The sequence below is a fragment of the Pezoporus occidentalis genome, unplaced genomic scaffold (assembly GCF_034315485.1).
Source record: "Pezoporus occidentalis ecotype Australia unplaced genomic scaffold, CSIRO_AGI_Poc_V1 ctg164, whole genome shotgun sequence".
Lineage (NCBI taxonomy): Eukaryota > Metazoa > Chordata > Aves > Psittaciformes > Psittacidae > Pezoporus > Pezoporus occidentalis.
Genome location: NW_026913466.1, coordinates 864,009 through 885,955, shown reverse-complemented (window position 1 = coordinate 885,955; position 21,947 = coordinate 864,009). Strand labels below are relative to the sequence as shown.

Below are 21,947 nucleotides of genomic sequence, written 5' to 3'. Positions count from 1 at the left end.
TGAGCTTGAAAATTTCTTGTTGTTGCTAGATATACCGACTGATTTTGCATACGGCTAGTCCCTTGGGGCGTAACGGTGTAAACTGCAGCCTCTGAGCTTGCATACGGGCGTTTGAGCCGGCCTCGTTTGATCGGTTAGATCCAGGAGGCGAACCCTAACCCGCAACCACCATCCCGCATGCTTTGCCGTCGGGAAGCGCCCCTTCGCAGCACTCGTAGCGAGCAGGGCAGGCCCCGCCCCTCCGCCGTCCTTATATAAGTGGGCCCCTTGCGGCGCTGCTTGACTTCGTTCGGCTCTGTGGCAGGACGGAGGCAAGATGGCGTCCACCAGCCGGTACGGCAGGCCGGCTCCGCCGCCCGTCCGGGTGGAGGCGGGGGGGGACGGGGACGGCGCCGCCATCTCTCTCTGCCCAGTAGAGGAAATGGCCGCGTTGACCCTGCTACTGCCTGGGGAGGGACCGGTGTCTGTAGCTCCGTGCTCTCGGTTCGTGGCGCAGCCGGCTTCCAGTGTGTCGGGCCGCCCTGTGCGCTGTTCCCGGGGCGGCTGCAGGGTCGCCGAGGGCTAGGCCTCTCTGGGCTGCTCCGTGTGGGCTGGGCCGAGCGCGGCCGGAGGTGGGGAGCGCCGGGGCTGAGCCCGCCGATTTGCGGCTTCGTGGCGTTAGTAATCGGCAGCGTTCTGAAGGGAAGTGAGCGTTTTGGTGGGTGTGTGTGTGGGGGGGAGGGTGTCGTGGTGAGCCGTGGCGTGTTCGGGGCCCCTCGGTATTACCGGCGCTGGTGATCCAACCCTTTATCCTGTAGGGCCAAGCGGAGCGCGGATTGCTCCTCGTTCGGCTGGGCTGGAGATATGCCATAAGGCCGGAGATCGAGTGCCCTTCTGCGCAGGCTGGGTGGGCATAGCCTGGGCGCGGAGCCCCCGGTGTCGCTCATGCTCAGCGCAGCCTCTGAGCCCAGGCGTCTGCTCCCTGGTTTCGGCTTCAGGTTATCGGGTCCTGAAAACAGCTTTTAGGCTCCCACCCTAAATCCGTACCGGTACTGGGGGGTGGCCAGACCTGTTGAGTATCGGGCTTTTTCCCTGGATGCATCGAGGTTTTCTTTCAACTCAGAAATAAAGGGAGGTCCATGGAGCGGGACTGTGGAGTGCCTCTGCGACTCCTGAACCCGTCGTGGCATCTAGGGAGTGCTTCCTGGCAGTCTTATTACAACGCGGCAGCTATTTGCTGAGACGGACGTTTACACACGTGCCATACATTTTCCTTTAGTATACTGAACCGAGTATAGTATACTTAAGCATATTGCCTTCATTTTCCTTTAGTGTTTCGAACCTGTATAAGAAGCACAGTGTGTGTATATATATAGATAAAGGAGTTAAAATTGGGATAGGAAGACTAATTTTCAGAATGCTTTGTTAAGGTAATGTCTAAACCCAAACACCATTAGTATTTTTTCTAGGCTTCTGGATTTGTTTTCTTTTGCTTAGTGTGTCACTGTTAAAGCCAGATGTCAGATGATGGTGCATGCTTTGTCAACGGTTTTCTTGTCATGAAACTACTGGCTGGGAATAGTGAGAAGTATTTTAAAGAGCTTCTGTGTAGTATTTGGATGTAATTTGCATCTGAAGATCTAGTATGTACATGTTCTTTCTGGAGGCTTTGTTATTAATAGTGATGTTGATTTTCAATTTTCCTTTTAAGTCTTTCTGAACAGTTACCGGATTAAAATGGGATGGTTTTCTACTTTTGACTCATCAGAAATACCTAAAGAGTAAAAATTTAGATGGAATGTGTAGGTTAGACTGAAATAATGGACTAGTAGAGAGGGGAGAACTCAGATAAATTTAAGTTTTGATAGGATATTTTCTGCAATTGAAAGGATTAGAAGTTATATTTTGGCATAATCTGGTTGAGGCTGGTGGGTGCTCATGACAAATTCTTTGTGATCACCTTCTGTGCCTTCTGCGTTTTAGCTCGAGCAAAACGGTTTTGATGAATATATGGGCACCAGTTGTAAATATTCAGTTTTGAAATGATTGATTTTAACATAATTGCTTAACAGTCACTAGTAGCTTGAATGAGGTATTTGCTTTTAAAACACTTGGTTATTACCCTACTGTTGTGTTAAATAGTGCTAATGCTTTATAGAAAGTTTTTTGTATATCTGCTGTAGTTCTTAAAGATGCATGAGTGTGAGATCCGTGTTAGCAGAGCAGTTTTCTCATAGTCCCCTTCATGAGCTGATTGCTTTTGTTAAGGTACAACATTTAATGAGTGGCTTAATTTAAAATGGGCTTTTTTTCTTCAAATACTGAAAATATTAAAGCAGTGATAGAACCAGGTATTTTCTAAAAATGTATGTTGTGTTTGCAGTACTTCCCGATTTAAGGACCTGGTAAGTAATACCTGTCTGGTTAGAAGGACTGAAAACATTCATTTGCAATGAAGCAATCACCACTAGCTTCTTGGGGAGCTTCATGTAGGGATAGACTGCGAGGCAGACTGCACTTAGTCAAGTCTGTTAATTAGATTTTTGATGTTTTAATTTGGTGTGGTTTTGGTACAAGGATGCATTACAAAAAAATTAGGAGATTAAGATGACGTGAAGTCTTGATTGTTAAATATAGTGTTACAGCATTTAAAAGGTGAAGTTCAGGTGTTAAGGTTAATATTCTATCATTTAAATGACTGTAAATTCTGTATTACTGAAGTGTTGTTTTCAGCAGGGAACTCTTACGCTTTTGGATATGCAGCTGCTTGGTTAAAATTAACAAATGCTTCTAATTTTTTTATTCTTAGCTTGGATGTACTTCCAAGAGTGACTTGCCCGAATCATCCAGATTCCATTTTAGTAGAGGATTACAGAGCAGGTGATATGATCTGTTCCGAGTGTGGGCTAGTAGTAGGTAAGTAGCTATTCTACTGTTGTGAATTACCATATAACCTGTGTGTGTAGATTTGTTTTCCCACAAAACTGGTATATAGTACTTTGAGTATTAAAAGCCTTTTTCTTCATGCCTAAATGTTTTATGATGTTCTGTTGGCTGAAAGCTTCCTGTTTTGAATAGTCTGCCTGTTGGTAACTTCTTGCATTATGAAAAGAGCAACACTCTTTTTAAAGCTTGAAAATATGTTGTAATATTGAATTAGGGTATTGTGCTGTCTAGTCCAGTATTCTGTCTTTCGTAATGACTGTTGTTTCAGACAGGAAGGTATAAGAAATGTAACAAAAGCTCTTTGTCAAATAACTTGCTTAAAGAAAAAATACAAAAAAAAAAAATCTGTTTTCCCTTGGTTACAGGTTATCTTCTGCCTTGGAGGAATTATCTTTATATCCTTGCCAGCACCTGTTCTTGTTAATTGCTTCTCCTAAGGCTTGCATGACTATCCAAAGTAAATATCCAGTTTTTCCTCTGGAATTCTGCTGAGCTCTCTTATTCAGTTCATGTGGCAGCAACTTCCACAGTCTAAACTGTATTTTGAAGTATAATGGAATAAATAAAATGAAAGTCATTTTGAATAAGAAGCAGAGAGAACCATGCTGTCATAGAACATGCTGCATGTTCATTTGCATGTATCTTTCCTAAGATGAGCATCTTACTGTGCATCTTCTTGTCTTTATTCCTTTTGCATGGGAAAATTTTCATGCTCATGTTATGGTCATTCTTTAAACCTCATTTATTTCTATTAATTTTTTTATACATGCTATGGCCAGAAGAAACTCCTCTGTTTTGAGGGTGCATATTCAGGTTATTTGTTCAGTGATGCTAAATATTCTTCTCTGTCTCAGACTATGGTGATTTTCTTGGCTCTTGTACTGAATTCATGGTTTTCATACAGATATTAGCGTAACGCTGAATATTAAATAAGTTCTGGCAAAAGTAGTACTAATTTAGCTAGGTAATTAAAATAAGTTCCTTTTTATGCAAAAAACAAGCATCCATATAGTTTATTAAAGTAAATGTTAAAACATTGAACCTGGAGTACCAGTTTCCTTTAAAATGATGAAACCATTTAAAATCAAGGGGGAGGATTGTTACTGGCTTTGTTAAAAGAAGGACTGGTTTAAGTTGCAGAAATTCTGATAAATGTAATAAATTTGCTGGTTAGAAATTCAAATGGCCACAGCAATATTTCCTCTTGAAATATGGTAATAGGCATCTAAGTTATTGCTTTAAAGTAGTTTACTCCATATTCAGCTCTCTGTGTGGCTGCCGTACGAATTGAACCAAAATGTAGAAAAGCCCATGTTCATCAGTTAGCAACTTAAAAGTAATTCTGGCTTTAGAAGAAGAGGGAGTGGTTTTGCTTGATCCATTTCACTGTTAGGAACTTGGGAGCTTCTCAGAAGTCTCGGTTCATGTGCCTTCTGTTACCTAGTCATAAGGTATTCTTGCTTCAGAGTTTTACGCTCTCTTCTGAATCAGTAACATTGGAGACTTCTTGAACTCAAATCATCAATATTTTTGATGAGCAGAATCATTAATATCTTTACAGAAACTTTTGCCAAGTTCAATTTTCAAAATGTGTTTAAATGGTCTTAGTCTTCTTTACAGCTGACATTAGGGTAAAAAAAAAAGTAGTGTGTTTTTCTTTAAGCATGCTGTATATTTAAAGTAGGCCTTTTTACAGATTTATCATTAAGAGGTTTCAACATTTCGTGATGCTAATTGGTCTCATTCTGTCTTGCCTTTCTTTAGCAATGTAGTTTACCTGCATGTGTTCAATTCATTACCTAGGGTATCTAACAGGTAGTTTGGAAAAAAACACAAATCAGATGAAGATAAGTAATCAAAAAGTGCATGAGCAAACAGAAGTGTTTATATTCAGTGTTTTCTCTTCTGTTATGGTAATATATTTAGAGAAGGAGAAAACCAGCTCCAGTTCTTGATGCCTGTTTGCAGGTAATGGGTGTGAAATAGCGATGTTTCAAAGGAGTGAAGGCAAAATCCTGTTCTGAGCGAGAACTGTGTGTTTGTTTCACATTCCTCGATACAAGTTCCCCTTAAGAGGGAAGATTTCATTTCCTGTTCTTACACAGAAAAGTTGTGAAATTGAGTTCCAGTGCTTATCCAGGTCATCCTGTGTAGCTGATGGGAATAGGGACCCCTGAGAACATGTCTGGAGGTGAGCTGAAAGTTAGTGGGATCTTTATCACTGAGGGGGATGAGTTAGAACAGTTAAAAACCCAAAAGACTCAATATACTTAGTAGCCAAAGTGTTACAGGTTTACTTGAAAATACTGTGGTATTTTCCAGAGCTCTGCTGGTGTATGTGAGGCTCAATGCTAAAGGCTGACTTTGTGCATTTATTTTAGTGTTGTGTTTAGTAATGTGATTTCATTGATTTTGTTTTTTAGTATAGTGTAGCTGAAATAAGATGAACAGTCTTTGACAAAGTGTATTTTCCACTTGAGGTTTTTCTTGCTTGCTATGGCAAAGTACTACAAAGTGTGAATTAAATGTACAACTGTGTCAAAGGATAAAATAGCTGGTGTGTAGATAATTTTCAGGATTGTGATCAATCTTCTGGGGATATGAGATGGAATTAGGATCATGACTGAAATTGTATTAGGTCTGTATTGTAGATACATAGATTGTATCTACAATAGATTGTATTAGGGAAAGAAATGGGTAAGTTTGGGAGAGTAGGAGGCTAGGGAAAGGAGAAGCTTATCTCTTTAGCAGTTGAATTCCATGTCTTAGGCAGAGCTGTTTATTGGAAGTATTACTTTTTTAAAGGGATTTTTTGAAAAAGTTCTTTATTCAAAGTTGCTTTTTACTTATAGGTATTGTTCTTAGTGTCTCAAAATGGAAATTTGAAGTTAAATCCAGTATGCTGTTTTTTCTTTGCATTTTTTCACTTGTTTGCACAGCAAAACAGCAGTTTACTCCAGTATTGAAACAGATCTTGTCATGTCAGTATGATTGAAGCTGGTGGCTGGTTTATTACTGCTTCTAAATATAGCTTCAGTCTGCTAAAAACTCTCATCTGCCTTTTCATTGTTACCTTTCCTGGGTTAACTTAGGTTCCATCTTTTCATAGTAACTGTTTCCAGCTTGTTAACTTTTCTTCCTGCTTACTGCCTTTTACATGAAAAGCTGTTGGAGACTTTGGCAGTTATCCATGGATTTTTGATGTTAGCCTGGAATAGCATGCATCTAAAATTTTGCAAATATATGTCCAGGCTTATCTGCTGTCATAAGTCTGATGTTTTATTAGCCATAGTTCTCTCAAATCATTCTAGGATGTATGGTAGAGTGAGTGTGCTGACTTAAGAATTCACCAGCAGGGTTCTTTAGGTTTGGAGAAGTGGTTAGTTCTGTGTTAATTTAAAAACATTGACTGTGTCTCATTCTTCAGACAGACTTGATGGGGGGAGAATTATGTTGTTCAAGAACACAAGGCTAGTATCTCTTTCTTGACAAGTAATTATTTTACTTGCAGCCTTTTTTACTACCTAAAAGGTAGTAAGTCAGCTGATAAACCAGAAGGAGCTGAAAGCAATATCATAGTGGAATACAAGTAACTGAATTTTCTCAATATAGTAGGGTGGTGAGCTGGATCTCGGAGCAGAGTAAGAGTGATTCTAGGGGCATGTACAGCTGTGTAGCATCTCGGCTAGGGAGGAACACCTTCCTGATCTAAGACATCCCTTAACTTCTCTGTAGTTTCATTACATGTTGTCTTAGTGTGCAGGAGTTGAAGCAGTGAGGAGTTTGGGAGAAGAAGTTAATTTGGAAACAGAAAACAGTTGGAAACAGAAGTCTATTTTCACCTGAAGCTTTGGATACGTAGCAACTTGTTAAAGTTTTGAATCAGATTCTGACCTATATTCAAGTGTTTATTCCAGATTCTTTGTGTACCTGAGTATTCAGTTAGAAAATGGGGGGGGGGGGGGAATGTTCCACAGCTTGTAGTCAGCAGCAAGGCTGTTAGGAAATGCTGTCAGAATATTTGGTATGGCTGACGATTCTGAAAAGTTTGAAATCTAAATGGTGCATCTTAAATTTAGGTATGGTCTATGAAGAGCAGACAAGATTTAACTGTGCTGCAGATGTTGGGGTTTTGCCTCTGCAGTATAATCAATAAGTGGGTAGGGGTTTTGTGGTTTCATCTCTGCTGGCCAGTCCATTACTCAGGTTGTCTATCATTAGGGCTAGGATTGATTACATCTATACATAGTTCTTTTCTGAAAACCAAAGAAACCTTTTTTTTATCAGTTATTGGTGGTATCTTCTAAGTGGAGAAGGTGCCTAAGTATTTCTGCCTTGGGTCCAGCAGAGGCCAGTTACACCTATTCTAGTATCTTTGTACCTCCAAGTGCTGAAGTCTCTTCATATTTGGATGTATGTTCATGGTTATTTCTTTCTGTGAGTATTACCAACATTTAAAACTTAAGTGTGAGGTCTCAATTTAAAGTATTTAAATAAAAAGATCTTTAGAGGTGCACCTTTATATCTGGTTACTGCTTCTGCACTTGGTATTCAGAGGACTAAAAAATGTCTGACAGAAGTTAGTCCTTGCCAAAAAACCTCTGTATCCACAGGAAAACTAATTAGAAAGGCTGCTGATACTTAAATTCTGAGTGTGACTTTTGCATGAGTGTTCATGTATGCTTGATTTACGCAGGCAGTTCATAATATGAAGTAAATAATTTGCCAGCTTTTTTCAGTCAGCATTTTAAATAGACTGTGTTATAAGTCAAGCCCATTTCACCTTTAAAGATGGGTAACGGTTTTAGCTGTTTCAGCAAGTATGTTTGCAACAGTGGAAAGTTTAGATGCCAAAAGGTGGCATGTTTTGTCAGGCTTTGTGATAAGCTCTGCTCTTGTTACGAATTTTCCTGGAGAGTGGAGGAGACTTTCTAGTTAGTGGGTTCTAGGCTGGGAACCAAAGGTGTTTGAGAGCCACTATGAAGAATGTTTCCATTAGTTGAAGTGCTAGAGTTATCCAGTGGAGTAACAGTAACAATTGGAATCATCCTATTTAGGGAATGTTTTTTCCTTGCTTCCTTATCAGGTTGACAAAGTGATTTAGGGTAAACAGGTCTACAAATGACCTGAACTGATGGAAGAAGAGTCCAAAGCCTCTTATTTCTGGGGTGTGATGTATAGCAGGTGCATGGCTTTTCATTAAGATTCTGCATCTTGGAACATCCTTTGGAAGTACTAGAGGTGTTTGTCTTTTAAAGGCCACAAGTCCTGGAGGGGTTTAACTTCAACTGACCAGACTTGTCCACCAGACTGTTTAACATTTTTACTCCATTTCCTTCCTTCAGAATTATTAGAAGTTGATGGTTTAGGAAGCTGGAAGTCCTTTGAGATTTGTCATCATTTTGATAAGCAGGAGCTGCTCAATCTTCTGTCACTTGTTTGCCTGCAGCACGGTACTGTTGTTTCAGTCCATAATTGCTTATAGGTTCTGTAGTACCTGTGATGCTGTTGATGACTGAAAACTAGTTGAGGTTTTCTGTTGGTTTCTTTGTATGTTTGTTTCTTGTTTTGGTGGGGTTTTATTTGGTTGGTTTTGTTTAACCTGTATTTGCTTAAGCCTGTATTGGTTCTGTTTCTTATTTCAATCTTGTGAATAGGCTGTTGGTGATAATGCATTTGTGGTGTTAATGATTTATTCAAAACAAGATAACTTTGTAGTTTTGGAAGCTATAAAGTTGAGTACTCTACTGTATGGGGCAGTGTGTAAGCTAATAAGTAAGAACATGGGAGACTAGATATCTGGAATGCTCTGTCTAATTCTGGGCTCCTTGGTAGTAGAAAGGTAGAGATTTGCTGGAGCAAGTCCAGCAGGAGTTTCAAAAGTGATTTAGGGGTTAGAGCATTTTCTGTATGAGCCATAGCTGGGACTGTTGGCCTGGAAAACACAAGGCCCAGTTCAGCTTGGCTCTGTGCAGAGTTACATGTCTTTACAATTCTTCCCATCTTGTAGCCTGCTACCAAGGATTTTCATTACAGTTTGTCTCAGCACCTCATTACTCTGGTTAATAAGGAGTTGACTGAAATGAATTGTAATTCTATATCGTATTTTTCTTAAATTTGGCATTGTAAAATGCTTTTAATTAAAAGTATAATGTATGTGCTCACTAGATGGCAGCAGATTCCTTAACTAACTGTAAGAATGAAACATTAGGTACAGTAAGTATTTAAAATGCAAAGAAACTTTAATACCATATTTGTTAAGATTAAAATATTAGTTCATAATATATGGAACTTGATACAATCAATGGACAGCTAACACTGAAGCTTCCCTGGAAGAGACTTTAAGAACATACTTTCTCTGAGCTGTTTCAAGACTAGATATGGAAGTTAACATTACTTGAGGCTTGAATTTTATCCTATTTCTTGTTTTGTTTAAACATCTTCAATTTGCAGCTGTATTGTCTTCATGTAACATAATACAAAATGGAAAAAAGAGAATAAAATACTTGTGTATTATGAGTAACTGCAGTGTTAAAATAGCTGGGATTATTTCTCTATAAATATGTAATTGTAAATTCAGGGCTTATTGAAGGAAAATATTTTCCCTTGAGAAATTGTGTTCTCTGTTAAGAGGAGGAGCAAACAGATATAATTTTAAGCTAAATTTTAGGAGTAGTTAGAAATGATATTTTACTTTCTGATACTGACCCGAGTTTCCTCTTGCGTTTCTGTAGCACATGCTCTTTGCATTTGGCAGTTGTGAAGAAAAGCAACCTTGGTCTGGGGTTTTCCGTTCTGAATAACAGTTCTGCATTTCCCTAAATGAGCTTTTCATATGGTGGGTAACCTGAGTCAGTGAAGGTTGCAGTGTGTGTTTTCACTAGAGCCTGTGTGATAGGCTGTTAGACTGTATTTTAAAGAGTAACTGGATACTGGAAGTGTAGTTGACAAAATGAAATGGGGCAATGGAGGAACACTCACGATCAGAAAGATGCTTCAAGGCATCAGTCTGAAGGTGGTTCCACAGAGATTTGGTCCTGTAAACTGCTTTTTTTTTGTATGTAATTTGGAGGAGGAAGCTGAGACCAACTCATTGGTTTGAAAGCTTAAATAAAGGAGTGTCTTGTGTAACCACATCCAGTGAAGCTTGTTTTCCTTCGAAAGGACTGCATCAAAAGGAAGTAGTGAAGGGGATAAGCAGCCACTCCCATACTTATCACAGCTGGTTACCATTACCAATACCAATATAATGGTGATGTGAGAAAGCAGTGATGATTTTTATAAGGTACTTATTGGAGGCTTATTTTTGACTCTCTTTGACTGTCAGGCCCATTTTCCAGGTGCTTCAGGACCTGTGTGTGACCTAGCCCCAATTCAGCTTAGGACTTGAAATGTTACCTCAGGGCCAGCCTTTAAGGCTGGTTCCTTACACTGCTTTTTGTAAGACTGACTTCAGTATTGCAAGACTTTGTTTTGATCACTTAGGGTGGGGTTTGATTTCATCTGTACCAACATCACAGTTCCGGACTGGCTCTTATGTTTTGAAGAGTTACAAATGATAGATGCCACGAGGTTTTTGTGTGTCTGTGTGTTGAATGGGATGATCAGCTGCTTGTAGTTGAGTATTTTTTCCACCTATGAAAACCTTTTGGCCTATTTGTTCCATTTTTGTTCCTATTTCTAGCTTGTGTCACTTTTATAGAAGGCTTTTGAAAGGTGGAATGTACTTCCTAGGACCTCTGTATGCTTTAAATAAGACTGAGCACATACAGGAAAAACTTCTTTTCTTCAGTAGCAAATTTCTTGGCAAACTAAAGGTATTTGCTTACTGTATCTTAATTACACAAATGCTTTATATTCAGTGATTTGTTCTACTTAATCTTTTCTCACTCTGAACTAGTAGTCTCAATCCTCTGTTTGTAATATGTTTGCCAAATCAGGCAGTGATATAACGCTTTTTTGTTAGAGCAGGAATGGTTCACAAGTTGCAAGAAGGCAGATCCCTGAGTGAGTCATTTAGGTCATTCCCACTTGTGTGGAAAAATATTACATCATTGCCCTGTACTCAGTGTTCTATTTATACCATGCCAGAATTTTAAGTACATTTTGCTTTTTTTAGATGCTGTAAACAGTATTAGGGGGTTGTCTTAAAGTAAAGTTACTGCTAGGCCATAGAAGGAGCATTACTGAATCAAATACTTACACAGTCCAGGAGCTAGAGGACATACTGTCTGCTAATTTAAGCTTGCAGAAAGAATAGATCTGTGCCATTTTTAACTCTGCTGTATTCTTATCCTTCTAGTTTATTTTTATTTATGTATGTTTCTCCTTCTATTGGTTTTCATTAGAGCAGTATATGAAGGTGGAGCATAGCTGTTAGCATGTCTGGCAAGTCTTCGTGAGAACACCTCCAAGCTAACTCTAACCTAAATATATTCTTTTTGTTTGTGGTGATTCCTTATGATTCATTCACAGCTTTGAATTTCAAGCATATTCCTTTATGGTAAGAATAATATTCCTCATTTGGAATAGATATCCCCTGTGGTAATTGTGCAGTTACACCACTGTCCGTTGCTGCTATTTTTTCCTGTGGCTTTGTATCTTGTATTTCTATTGTTTGAAGAGTGCTTTTGTCTGTTAACTTAGATTTTCACCAGCTCAAATCAGCCTCTGTGGTTTCATCCTGAGCCTTCCATACTGAACATTTTTCTTGCAGTCAAATCTACTTTTTTTTGGCAGATGTTTCTTTTAAAACACACTTAAACACTGAAAAAGTGAATTTTTCTTCACGTTTAGCAAAGCAGGGTGACAGTTATAACGTATAATTATAATGTAGTTTCTTCTGATATCCTACACAGCTGTAATCTGCTTTACTGCAAAACACTAAGAAGAGTGTTCCTTTTGTGATTTTCTGTATGTGTTTTCTTAAAACTTTCTGTAGTATTGCTCTGTAGGCAGCGCTTTTGAGATGCAGCTTTTAGCAGACCTGTGAATGTTGTTTCATTCACAGAATGTGTTTAGTGTGTTTTTTCTGCTTACTCTGAATCTTTAGTTAAACTCTTTCAGGTTTAACAGGGTAGATTGAGTTTAAAAAGAAATAGTTTTGTATATGTATATTGTTTGATGATACTGTCAAGCATCATAAACAGAGTTGGGCAGGGTCAGACCTTCTGTCATGAGCAAGAATCAAACTGCAAGATGTCATTATGGTGGGTTAGAAGGTGGTATCTTTTGGAGTACTAAGCACCTGGAGTTCATGCTCAGAAGTGATTTACTACAGCTTAATAAGATTGTACATGTGAATTACCTATCATGCACAACTTTGAACACATGGCAAATGCAAGCAAACTTGTTATGTTAAAGTAACTTACTTGTCTAAATGCTGCAAATGTAGGCAACCACAGCCTCAAGCTTGATATCAGGGTCTTGGTTCCTTTTGGTATTGAAGACTTCACAATACTCTTTAAGGATAACTATTAACATTCTAAGTTCTGGATGTGTTTCTCTGTTTTCTCTGCAGCTCTAGTTGCATTTTGCTTTTTTCCCATTGCCTTCAGCTTAACTTGTAAATCCCAAACATTTTGGTACATTGTCCTGCAAGTTACCGCTCTGTTTGGGAATGCCAACAGGCTGCCCTCTTCTAATGGAGAACTTGGATATGTGAGCTATGATATTTAATAAAATATTTCAAGCTCAATGGAGACTGTTGCTTTCTGTGAACTCAGGTGACCGGGTCATAGATGTAGGATCGGAGTGGAGAACTTTCAGCAATGACAAAGCCACAAAAGATCCGTCTCGAGTTGGGGATACCCAGAATCCGTTGTTGAGTGATGGCGACTTGAGTACAATGATTGGCAAGGTAACACTTAAAATATTACATTTTACAAAATTTCAGTGTTTTTATGTCAAGTACATTTGTGTACCTGCAGGGAAAGTATTCAGAGAATGTATTTACAAAGAGATTTTGTCTGTAAAATGCAGCTCTTTCCTGGGGGTAGCAGGGAAGACCTGACCCCTTCAGCAGGTGAAAGCTTTGCAGTGCTCTGTGATTACTTGCCACTCCTTGGTATGCTGCTATAAATAGAAAAGCTGATATTGCAGTCTTTAAAGAAACCCTTTGACTTAGCCTGTGTGTCGGGGATGATTCTGAAATAACAGATAATTAGTTTTGAGGTCTCAATAGCTGGTACTGCCCAACTTGAATTGTCGTATTTTGGTAATAAAATCTGTATCAGATTAATATTAGAGACCTTGAGTTCTACATGCACATTGTGCATGTTCTTCCAGTTAATATTCACGCACTAAATGTAGAATTCTTTCATGGTGTGAGTGCTCCAGAAGAAAGTATACAATGTACATTTGAGTTGAAATTCAGTGGTACAGCCATTTCCCCTGCAGTTTCCCCTGAGAAAACAAGCAAGGTTAACTGCACAAATGCACTGCCTTTAATGATTGAAGTAGTAACTCAGGTAAATTTTCATTGTTGTCCTTTGTGTTCTGTTTTTTTTTTTCTGCAAGATCCAAATTGATTTTTGTGTGTTTCTTGCCTATTTCATGAGAGCTGGTCCTCAGCTCTCTGCTAATAAATAACTATTAAATAATGTATTGCTGCTTTGTGGGGGGGGGTATATGCACACTAGGGTTTCTTAGAAGCTTTTGTTCCAGTGATGTTGCTAGGATGAGGAAGTAGATGTACTTAAACATGTATGGATGGGTGTATGGATACTTCTTGACCAGGAGTTCTTCACAGAGATGAAGTCACCTAGTGAGTACAGATACAGACAGCTAATTTTTCACCGCTGGTGAAAAGGAAACCTTCTATTCAAAGAATTGTCCAAGTAGGTGCTTATGTTTTGGACAACTCCAAGCATTGCTGCCCACCAGATTTTAGGATGTCTTATGGTGGCTTTTAGAATCCATTCAGGCAAACAAATTTCTGTACTGTTCCATTAAAAAGGTTGGCGTTGCTAAGTAGCTTTGTGAAGTAGTGTTGTAGAATCACTGGAGTTTTAATGTGACCTCTGTAGGTCCAGAAATATTGTAGATACCGGGGCTTGGATTTCTGTTGCTGATTTGTCAGCTGTGATAAAGATCAGAAATACATCTTGAGAGACAGGTGGAGAAATGGACTGTTTGCTCCAGGTTCACGCTGTTGTCTTGTTTGGGGCCTGTATAAGTACAGGGTTTGTTTCTGGAGGCTCAGTTTGATTCAGTAGGTGGGATAACCTTCTGAGCTCTTTTAAGAACCCCTGTGTTCAAAAAGATATTTCAGCCAAAGGTATAGAATTTGTATCTAGGTGAACAATTAGTTGTGCTGTTAACCCTCTTCTCTCTGGAGGCTGAGATCCTCGTATAAAATAAGAGGGGTAGTAGCCCTAGAGAGGGAATTGGAGATAGACATTCATGTAGTTAAACAATTTTGCTGTAGCCCAGAACATCTGAAATAAGTATGAACAAACTTGCCATAGCAAGGAGTGCCATTCAGTGGAGACAGGATGTGGGAATGTCCATGTGGCATGAACCCATGAGAACTGTGAATAAAAACATCTCAGTACTGGAACTACCAGGATCAGATTGGAGAGGGGGCTATCTGTCCTGCTTGGGTATTTTATTTGCACAGGGAGGAATTGCAGAAGAGAGACAGGAAGTTGGTAATCTGTTTGACAAACCAGGATGTGTTCTGTACAAGAATTTCTGTGTTTGGTTTGCCACTGAGCTGGGACTCTGGGATGTCAGCTCATTGATGTGGACTGTGTGTCAGGAGCTGGCTTTTTTTCCCTCAGAGAACAGCTTATATCAGCAAATGAAGAGGTTTCCTATCAGTGCAGAAAGAGCATGAATTTTGCAGCAAAACTAAAGGAAGTAGTACCTTTCTGAAGCAGTTGTCTGAAGTCCCTGCCAGCAGTAGGCTGGGATGAGGATTGACCTAGATATGCAGAGTGGTTGAATAAGGGTGAAATTGGTGTAGTCAGCAGGAGGATAAGTAGTATCTGACAGAGTAGAGAACAGCCTTCATGAATGCCAGAGGAGGAATCAGGGCAAGATTGTATTTTCTCAGTTAACAACAATTCTTGGAGTGGCCTGGAATGGACCCCAGATTTGTGTGCCAAAGATCCCTTTTGCATGGGGACAGGGAACAGAGGTATTCCTTTCTGCTTGAGGTAGAGCTAGTTAGAGATAATAGGATCTTTAAATCAAATAAACCACTCCCACCACCAAAAAAGCCCCTACTTCAAAACCCAAACACAACCCGTGCTGTGGAAAATCCAAAAGAGAGGGACATTAATATGATGTGCAATGAGAATTATGAGGGATCTGTTGTAAACTCCTGGGAATGTAGGTGGAAATGGAATCTGAACCACTTGCCAGGTACGACAGTCAAGTTCTGATGACCGGCTATTGCCTTGAAGTAGTAAAGGAATGGGACGGTTCTGCCTCACAGAATGGTTTGTACTCTCCTCTCTGTGCTGCTTCAGGACTCTCTGCTAGGAGTATGTGGTCTTTATCAACTAGCAGCAAAACAGAGGCTGCTTTGCCCATGCAAAGGGATTAGTTACTAATTGGTTTTAGTACTTAAGGGACCCATCTGTCTGAGGCAGCAACAGTCTGTTCAGGAAGAAAGATTAATGTGTCTCTGAAGAAGAGGACGAATAATATAGTTGGCTGTGGTAGAAGTAGTTTGCATTTGTCAGACAGATCTTTAGGATACTGGCACACACCTGTATCTCCAAAGGTACTGTGTACTGTGTTTGTTCTGGTGGCCAATGCAGGTCAATCGGAGGTGTGGTGAAATCTGGCATTAGTTGTGACTTGACTGCCTGAAGATTTCAGTTCTTTCTAAAATCCTCAGCAAAAAGAGCAAGCAGCTTCTAGAACTGCTGTGATGTGAACAACTCTTTTCTAAGAGAAAACTTTAAGATTTGCCACCTATCTTGTGAAAAAAGTTGTCTTTTGTCACCCTTTGTAATTAATCCATTAGTTTTTGTAGTAACTGCAATTACAAGAGAATTTAGGTTGGTCGAACAAGAAACTGGTGCAATCTCTTGGTACAGAATTCCTATCCTTTGATCAGATGCCTCTGTAAGAAAGCTCGCTGTTGTCAGACTGTGTGGCCTGGATCTAGAAGTGCTATATTGAGAAGCAGTGGCAGGACATCAAGGGCTGATGGTTGAAAAGAAAGGCTCTGTCAAGCTGTGTGAGCTGGTTGTACTGGGCAAGAAGACTGTCAGATCTGGGGGCATTCCTTGGCGCTGTGGATAACATCAGGTCAATGATGTGGATGATACTTCCGCTCTCCGCTATTAAAGGCGTACAAAGCTGCTGGTTGCCAACACCGTTAACCAACCTCTGCTGTGCCCCTTCAGAGATCGCCACTGTTTACTGGACTGTGTTTTCTCACTCTACCTATCTTTGAGGCTGTTTCCAGGAATGTATCCATGAGGTTTCCGCTTTGTTTGGAAGCCAAACAGGTAGAACTTTGACAGGTACCTTTTTTGCTGAGATGGGAAAGGTATGAATAGATGTCTCGTAAAGGCCACAACAGTAAACCACACAGTTCCTAAAGTCAATTTGATTTCCACTATAACTGTCTCCCTTCTGGTTTTTCCATGAAGGGAAGCAGATTCCTAACATGATTGTCAGGGGCTGAAGCCAAAAGGATTGTCCCTCGATTGAAAGGTGCAGGAGGAAAGTCATTGATGCATTTCAGTAGTAAATGCAGGGAGAGTTGTTGTGATTTACCTAAGTGGTTGAGATGGAAGAGTATTTTCTAATCCTTTTATAGTTGTGAGCTGTATGTTGGGTATGACTCTTGGGAAGTGCTCATACCAACAGGGTATGTAAGAATACTTGCCTATAGCTGCATTGGTAGCTTCAATATACATAAGCAGTTGTTCGGAAGAAAAGGTAACCGTAAGCAAGAAAGGCAAACATGAGAGGTAAAGGAAAACCATTACTATTATTACTACTACTGCTAATGTTCTAGGTGCTATATAGTGGACCAGGGGAAATCCCTGTGGTGAAGAAGAATACTTGATGGCCCCAGTAACGCATTGCAGGCCTATGAGTGGTGGCCAGGAAGGAGCCTTTCGATTTGAGAATTGTGTATATTTGGGCCAAGAGAAGTTCTTCTGGCATAATTGCTAAAAGAAAGGCCTAGTGTTGCAGATATATTTGTAATGCTCTTTGTGGTCTCACGTTTGATGTGCTTGATTCTTGCTCTTTGTTTACATTTAAACCTTACTAGTAACCTTTGGATAGTTGGAGGTGCTCATCCAGTCAAGGAAATGGCATTGCCTTTAGAGCAGCCAGGATGTTGTTCCCAGGATCATTTCTGGGTGGGTTTTTTTTTCATCTGAAAGGATGTTTGAAGGAGTAGGAAAAACCCAAGAATGATCTTTGAATCCAGCATCTGTCATAGAGAAACCTGGGAGGGAGGATCCTGTGCTGGAGTCCTTTCTCCGCAGCAGGATGTGTGTGCACCCCAGGTATGGGTCTTGCAGTAGAGGTCTGCAGTGTCAGAAGTGGGGTGTAACTGGAGTCCTTGGGTGTGGGGAAGTGGAACAGTGTAAGTGAATGGTCAAGAGTGAGCATTGTAAGTGTCAGCCAAAGAACATGTATTAAATGCAGATGTGTACCAAAGAGATTATGGAATTAGAGGTTTCAAAATCAAAGGGCAATTCCCAAGAACATGGATCAGGAGAGAGGAAATGAGCTCTGATTCCATCTGGGCAGCTCAGAAACATGGCAGTATTTACAGGCATGTTTGCTTATTTGATGGCTTATTGAAGACAAAGGTTTTAGACCTGTAGTTGGGCAAAATTGACTGCATATTTAATAGAAATATGCAGTTTTCACTTTTGGTTGTAAGGTACAAAGAAAAATGCATGTTTTAAGCTTGTTTTGAAGTTGCCAAGTTGAGTTGGTGGCTCTTACTTCTCCAAAGACCTAAAGCTTTTCTTTTAGGTTTTCCTGGAAAGGCAGAATATATGAGTATTTACATTTGCCACAATTAAGGCTTGCAACTGCTAGCAGCCACAATATCATATTGGTTTTGAATAGGTCATTGGTTTGGATGTTCTCTTTGCCTATGCCTTCATTTTCATAATTGAGTTGTCGTTATAACAGCTGTATTCCATTTGGCCATAGAATTCAGTTTTCTTGACTCGCTGGCCCATCACAGTGCAGCTGCAGCCCAAACGACGCACGGACCTCAGTGTTGGTGGCAGGAGTATTGAGATGCACACACTGGCTACAGAATATTCATTTTATTCTTCAGACTGTGTCACACGAGGAGAGAAAAATCCCTGTGTGCTCCGTTGTCCTCAGAAATCAATTCATCATTTGAGACTTGTGCCAAGTGTAGAACCTGATATTTGGAACGCTGCTCAATTGTATAATTTACTTCAGTGATGTTCATTTGCCCAACTGTTGGAACCGAATGCCTTGAGTTAAGATACATAAAGTTGGAAGATGTTTGCTCTTGAAATTAGGAGGAAGTTGCTTGTGTTTTATTGACGGTAAAATGTTCTTCTCTCAGGGCACAGGTGCAGCAAGTTTTGATGAATTTGGGAATTCCAAGTACCAGAATCGCAGAACTATGAGCAGCTCTGATCGTGCAATGATGAATGCTTTTAAAGAGATCACCAACATGGCAGACAGAATCAACCTCCCTAGAAATATAGTTGTAAGTTTATGTCTCCTGTCCTTAAATTGTTCTGGCATTGACTTAGTTAGCATAATCTAATGAGCACATGAATTTTTGATACTGCTGCTAATTAAATGGCCTTGAGTTAATTAAATTTAGTCTTCTTGCATTGAAGGACCGAACAAATAATTTATTCAAGCAAGTGTATGAGCAAAAGAGCCTGAAGGGAAGGAGTAATGATGCTATTGCTTCGGCTTGTCTCTACATAGCCTGTAGGCAAGAAGGTGTTCCAAGAACATTTAAAGGTAAGTTTTTGGTGATACAGATTGAATTTTGCTATGAGTAAAGGTCTAGTTACTGTCACTGTAGGAGGTTGGTTTTCTCATTCCTGGACTTGGTTGAATTGTTTTTTCTGAGCTATAGGTCACTTTTTGGGGAGGGAAGGAAGGGAAATGTGTTACACTTGTGGAGTAGGCTCTCAGGCATGGGTCATAATGTATTAAAATAGGCAGCTGAAAGTCATGCTGAATGTGGGTGAAACTTAAAAGGTTTTGCTTTGAAAGAATAATGGGGACTCATGAACTTAAACCAACAGTTCTGCAGTAAATATGTGCAACTGGTCCCTGACAGGGATACAGCTGCTTCTGGCATTGAGGGCCAAATTCCCATAACCAAGCAAACTGTGTTAGCTCCTTACAAAAAACATTCACTGACTGAAGTGACTGGGAGGTTTCACAGTATACAAAGCTTATTTAATGATGGTGGTCCTTGTGACATTGGCCTTCTTTGAGGTCTTAATATATTGAGAATCAAATCTGACTGTTTTGGGGGAACAGAAGCCTGAAGTTTAATTTTTGCTCTTCATTTAGAAATCTGTGCAGTGTCCAGGATTTCAAAGAAGGAAATAGGCCGGTGCTTTAAACTGATTTTGAAGGCTCTTGAAACCAGTGTTGATCTCATTACAACTGGAGACTTCATGTCAAGATTCTGTTCCAATCTGGGTCTCCCCAAACAAGTACAAATGGCAGCAACACATATTGCCCGTAAAGCTGTGGAATTAGATTTGGTTCCTGGGAGAAGCCCTATCTCTGTAGCAGCTGCAGCTATTTACATGGCATCACAAGCTTCTGCAGAGAAAAGGACACAAAAAGGTAAAACCTCCTTCCTTTTTATTTTCCTTCCCTATGTCTTGCTGCTTGAAAGAGAATTGGATGTTACTGAAAAATTTGGATGAGGTCTGTGCAAGGAGTGATAAGCTGCTATTCTAATTGCATACAGCAAGGACCAAACCAGGATCTCTTGCTCCCCAAATTGAAAACAGTAATTTGCTATGCTCAGTATAAACCAAGTTCACTTTCTTCTGGCCCTAGGAGTTGGATTCTTGAATGCAGTGGACCAGTGCATTCAAATTAGCATAATTTTAGCTTTACCTGTGCTATTGGTATGTGTACCTTCTGCAATAAAAAACTCCATATGCAAACCAGGGGCAGTCACATGTAGTGTTATGGCTTTAGATTACAGTCTTGAATCAGTCTAGCAGCCAGGGAATCACCTAAGCCTTGAAGATTGGAAGTGGTGGGACAGCAGGCTTGGATAATAGATCACCTTTGGCGTTACTCTCTTCTGGTAGGGTAGCCCTTAGGAAGCCAGGAGAGAGTTCAGGGCTGCTCTTGAGCTCCAGAACAGTGTGGATCAGCTTCTGGAGCTGAAGAGAATTGTACCTATGTGGGAGCAGTACATAGGGAAGGAAAGGAGCCAAGGCTGCAGTGGTAAAACTTGGTGTAACAAAGGGATCCAAGTGGTAGTAGCTGGCTGTGGGAGCTCTTTTGATGTGTCTAGTCTAGTTCAGATAAGAAACATTTAAAATCTAGCAATTTCTTAGTGGAGAGCTGCTTTTATGTAGAGAATATCTATAAGGTTGTGGTGCCTTGTTCTGCATTAATCACTGCTATTCTGTTCCTGAAGCTTTTGTCATGGTGACAGGGTCTTGGGCATGTGAGTGATCTAGAGCTTGAACAGCATGGTGCCTTCATCCTTGCTCACATTGAGCTATTGGATTGTCTCTTAAGAGTGATTGTTAAAATACTCCACACTCCGTCAGTGTTCTCAGACAATGCTTTTGTGCAGTTCAAGGTTTTAATTCCAAATTTAGTTAAATATGGAACAAATTTTAAGTGTCTGTTCATCTCAACCAAGTGTTTCCTCAGCATGCTAAACAGTGCTCCATGCCTCTGACACATTTCTCTTGGCCCTCCTCCAGTTTGAAACTAGTATTATTTCAAGGTTGATAGCATAAATTACATTGTGGCATGTGAGAAGACAGTTGAATGTACAAATTATTAGTCACTGTGGTTAAAACCATTCTTACCAGGCTGCTGGGAGAATCGGGAATTAAGCAAAGTGTGTAGCACTTGTTGATAAATCATGCTTGCTGGTTTCTTCTACTCAAACAGCAGAAGTGGAAACTAATCACTTCTCTGTTTTTTGTCTTAGAAATTGGTGATATTGCTGGTGTGGCTGATGTTACAATCAGACAATCCTACAGGCTGATCTACCCTCGAGCTCCAGATCTCTTCCCAGCAGACTTCAAGTTTGATACCCCAGTAGACAAACTACCACAGCTGTGAAATTGTAGAGATACTTTCAATTTCTATTAAACCCCCCCTTATTTCCCCCAAACCAAGAAACTTCTGATTTTTTGCCTATAATAAAGGATGTACAAAGTGTTAATATTGAGTCTTCATGTTGTGGAACTGGAAGGATATGGAGATGGAGCACAACTGCTGGGACGCAGCACACATTCCAAGGGTAAACAAACTTGTTGTGTGGCATTTTGTATGTATATATTAGTGGAATGAAATATTTAATGACTGTCACAACAAACTTAATTTCATATTGTTGTACTGATTTAGATTTCTTTTGTAGGCATCTAGTAAGATGTATTTTGGAAAACTGAAAATAAGATGTAATTCCCAAATAAACCATTTTCCAAAAACACCACTTTGTGAACATGACTGCAACTTGACATGGGGTCAGGGGCTGCTTCAGTGCTCTTGGCTCTCCAGTGTGGCTTTAGTATTGGTAGTAAGCTGCACAGTTGAGCGGGTGACTTGACCCAGAGTGCAAGCAGTAGCTTGAGAAGTGGTTAGAATATTTGCACAAGTGCTGCTGGGTTTGGGGGTTGTTGTGAAATGATGAGTGCCATCCTTGGCCCTGTCTCTCTGCTTCACTTCTGTGAATTTGGCAGAACCAAGTAGCTGAAGAGAAGTGTAAGGACTCTTAGTTTAGCTGAATTCCTGAGAGCTTTGGGATGCAAGGTACTGTACAAAGGAAGGTAACAAGTATTTCTAGTAAGTTTTTGTTGAACATCTCACCC

General features: G+C 40.1%; 1 protein-coding gene across 1 annotated transcript; it reads left to right on the top strand.

Annotated features, from left to right (window-relative positions):
- The first annotated feature begins 189 nt into the window (after positions 1–189).
- GTF2B (general transcription factor IIB) lies at positions 190–21,568 on the top strand. The gene is made up of 7 exons (XM_062613131.1): positions 190–333; positions 2,789–2,895; positions 12,651–12,784; positions 18,464–18,610; positions 18,747–18,876; positions 19,441–19,722; positions 21,065–21,568. The coding sequence occupies exons 1-7, from the start codon at positions 317–319 to the stop codon at positions 21,196–21,198; spliced, it is 951 nt and encodes a 316-aa protein (XP_062469115.1). The 5' UTR covers positions 190–316; the 3' UTR covers positions 21,199–21,568.
- The last annotated feature ends 379 nt before the right edge of the window (positions 21,569–21,947 follow it).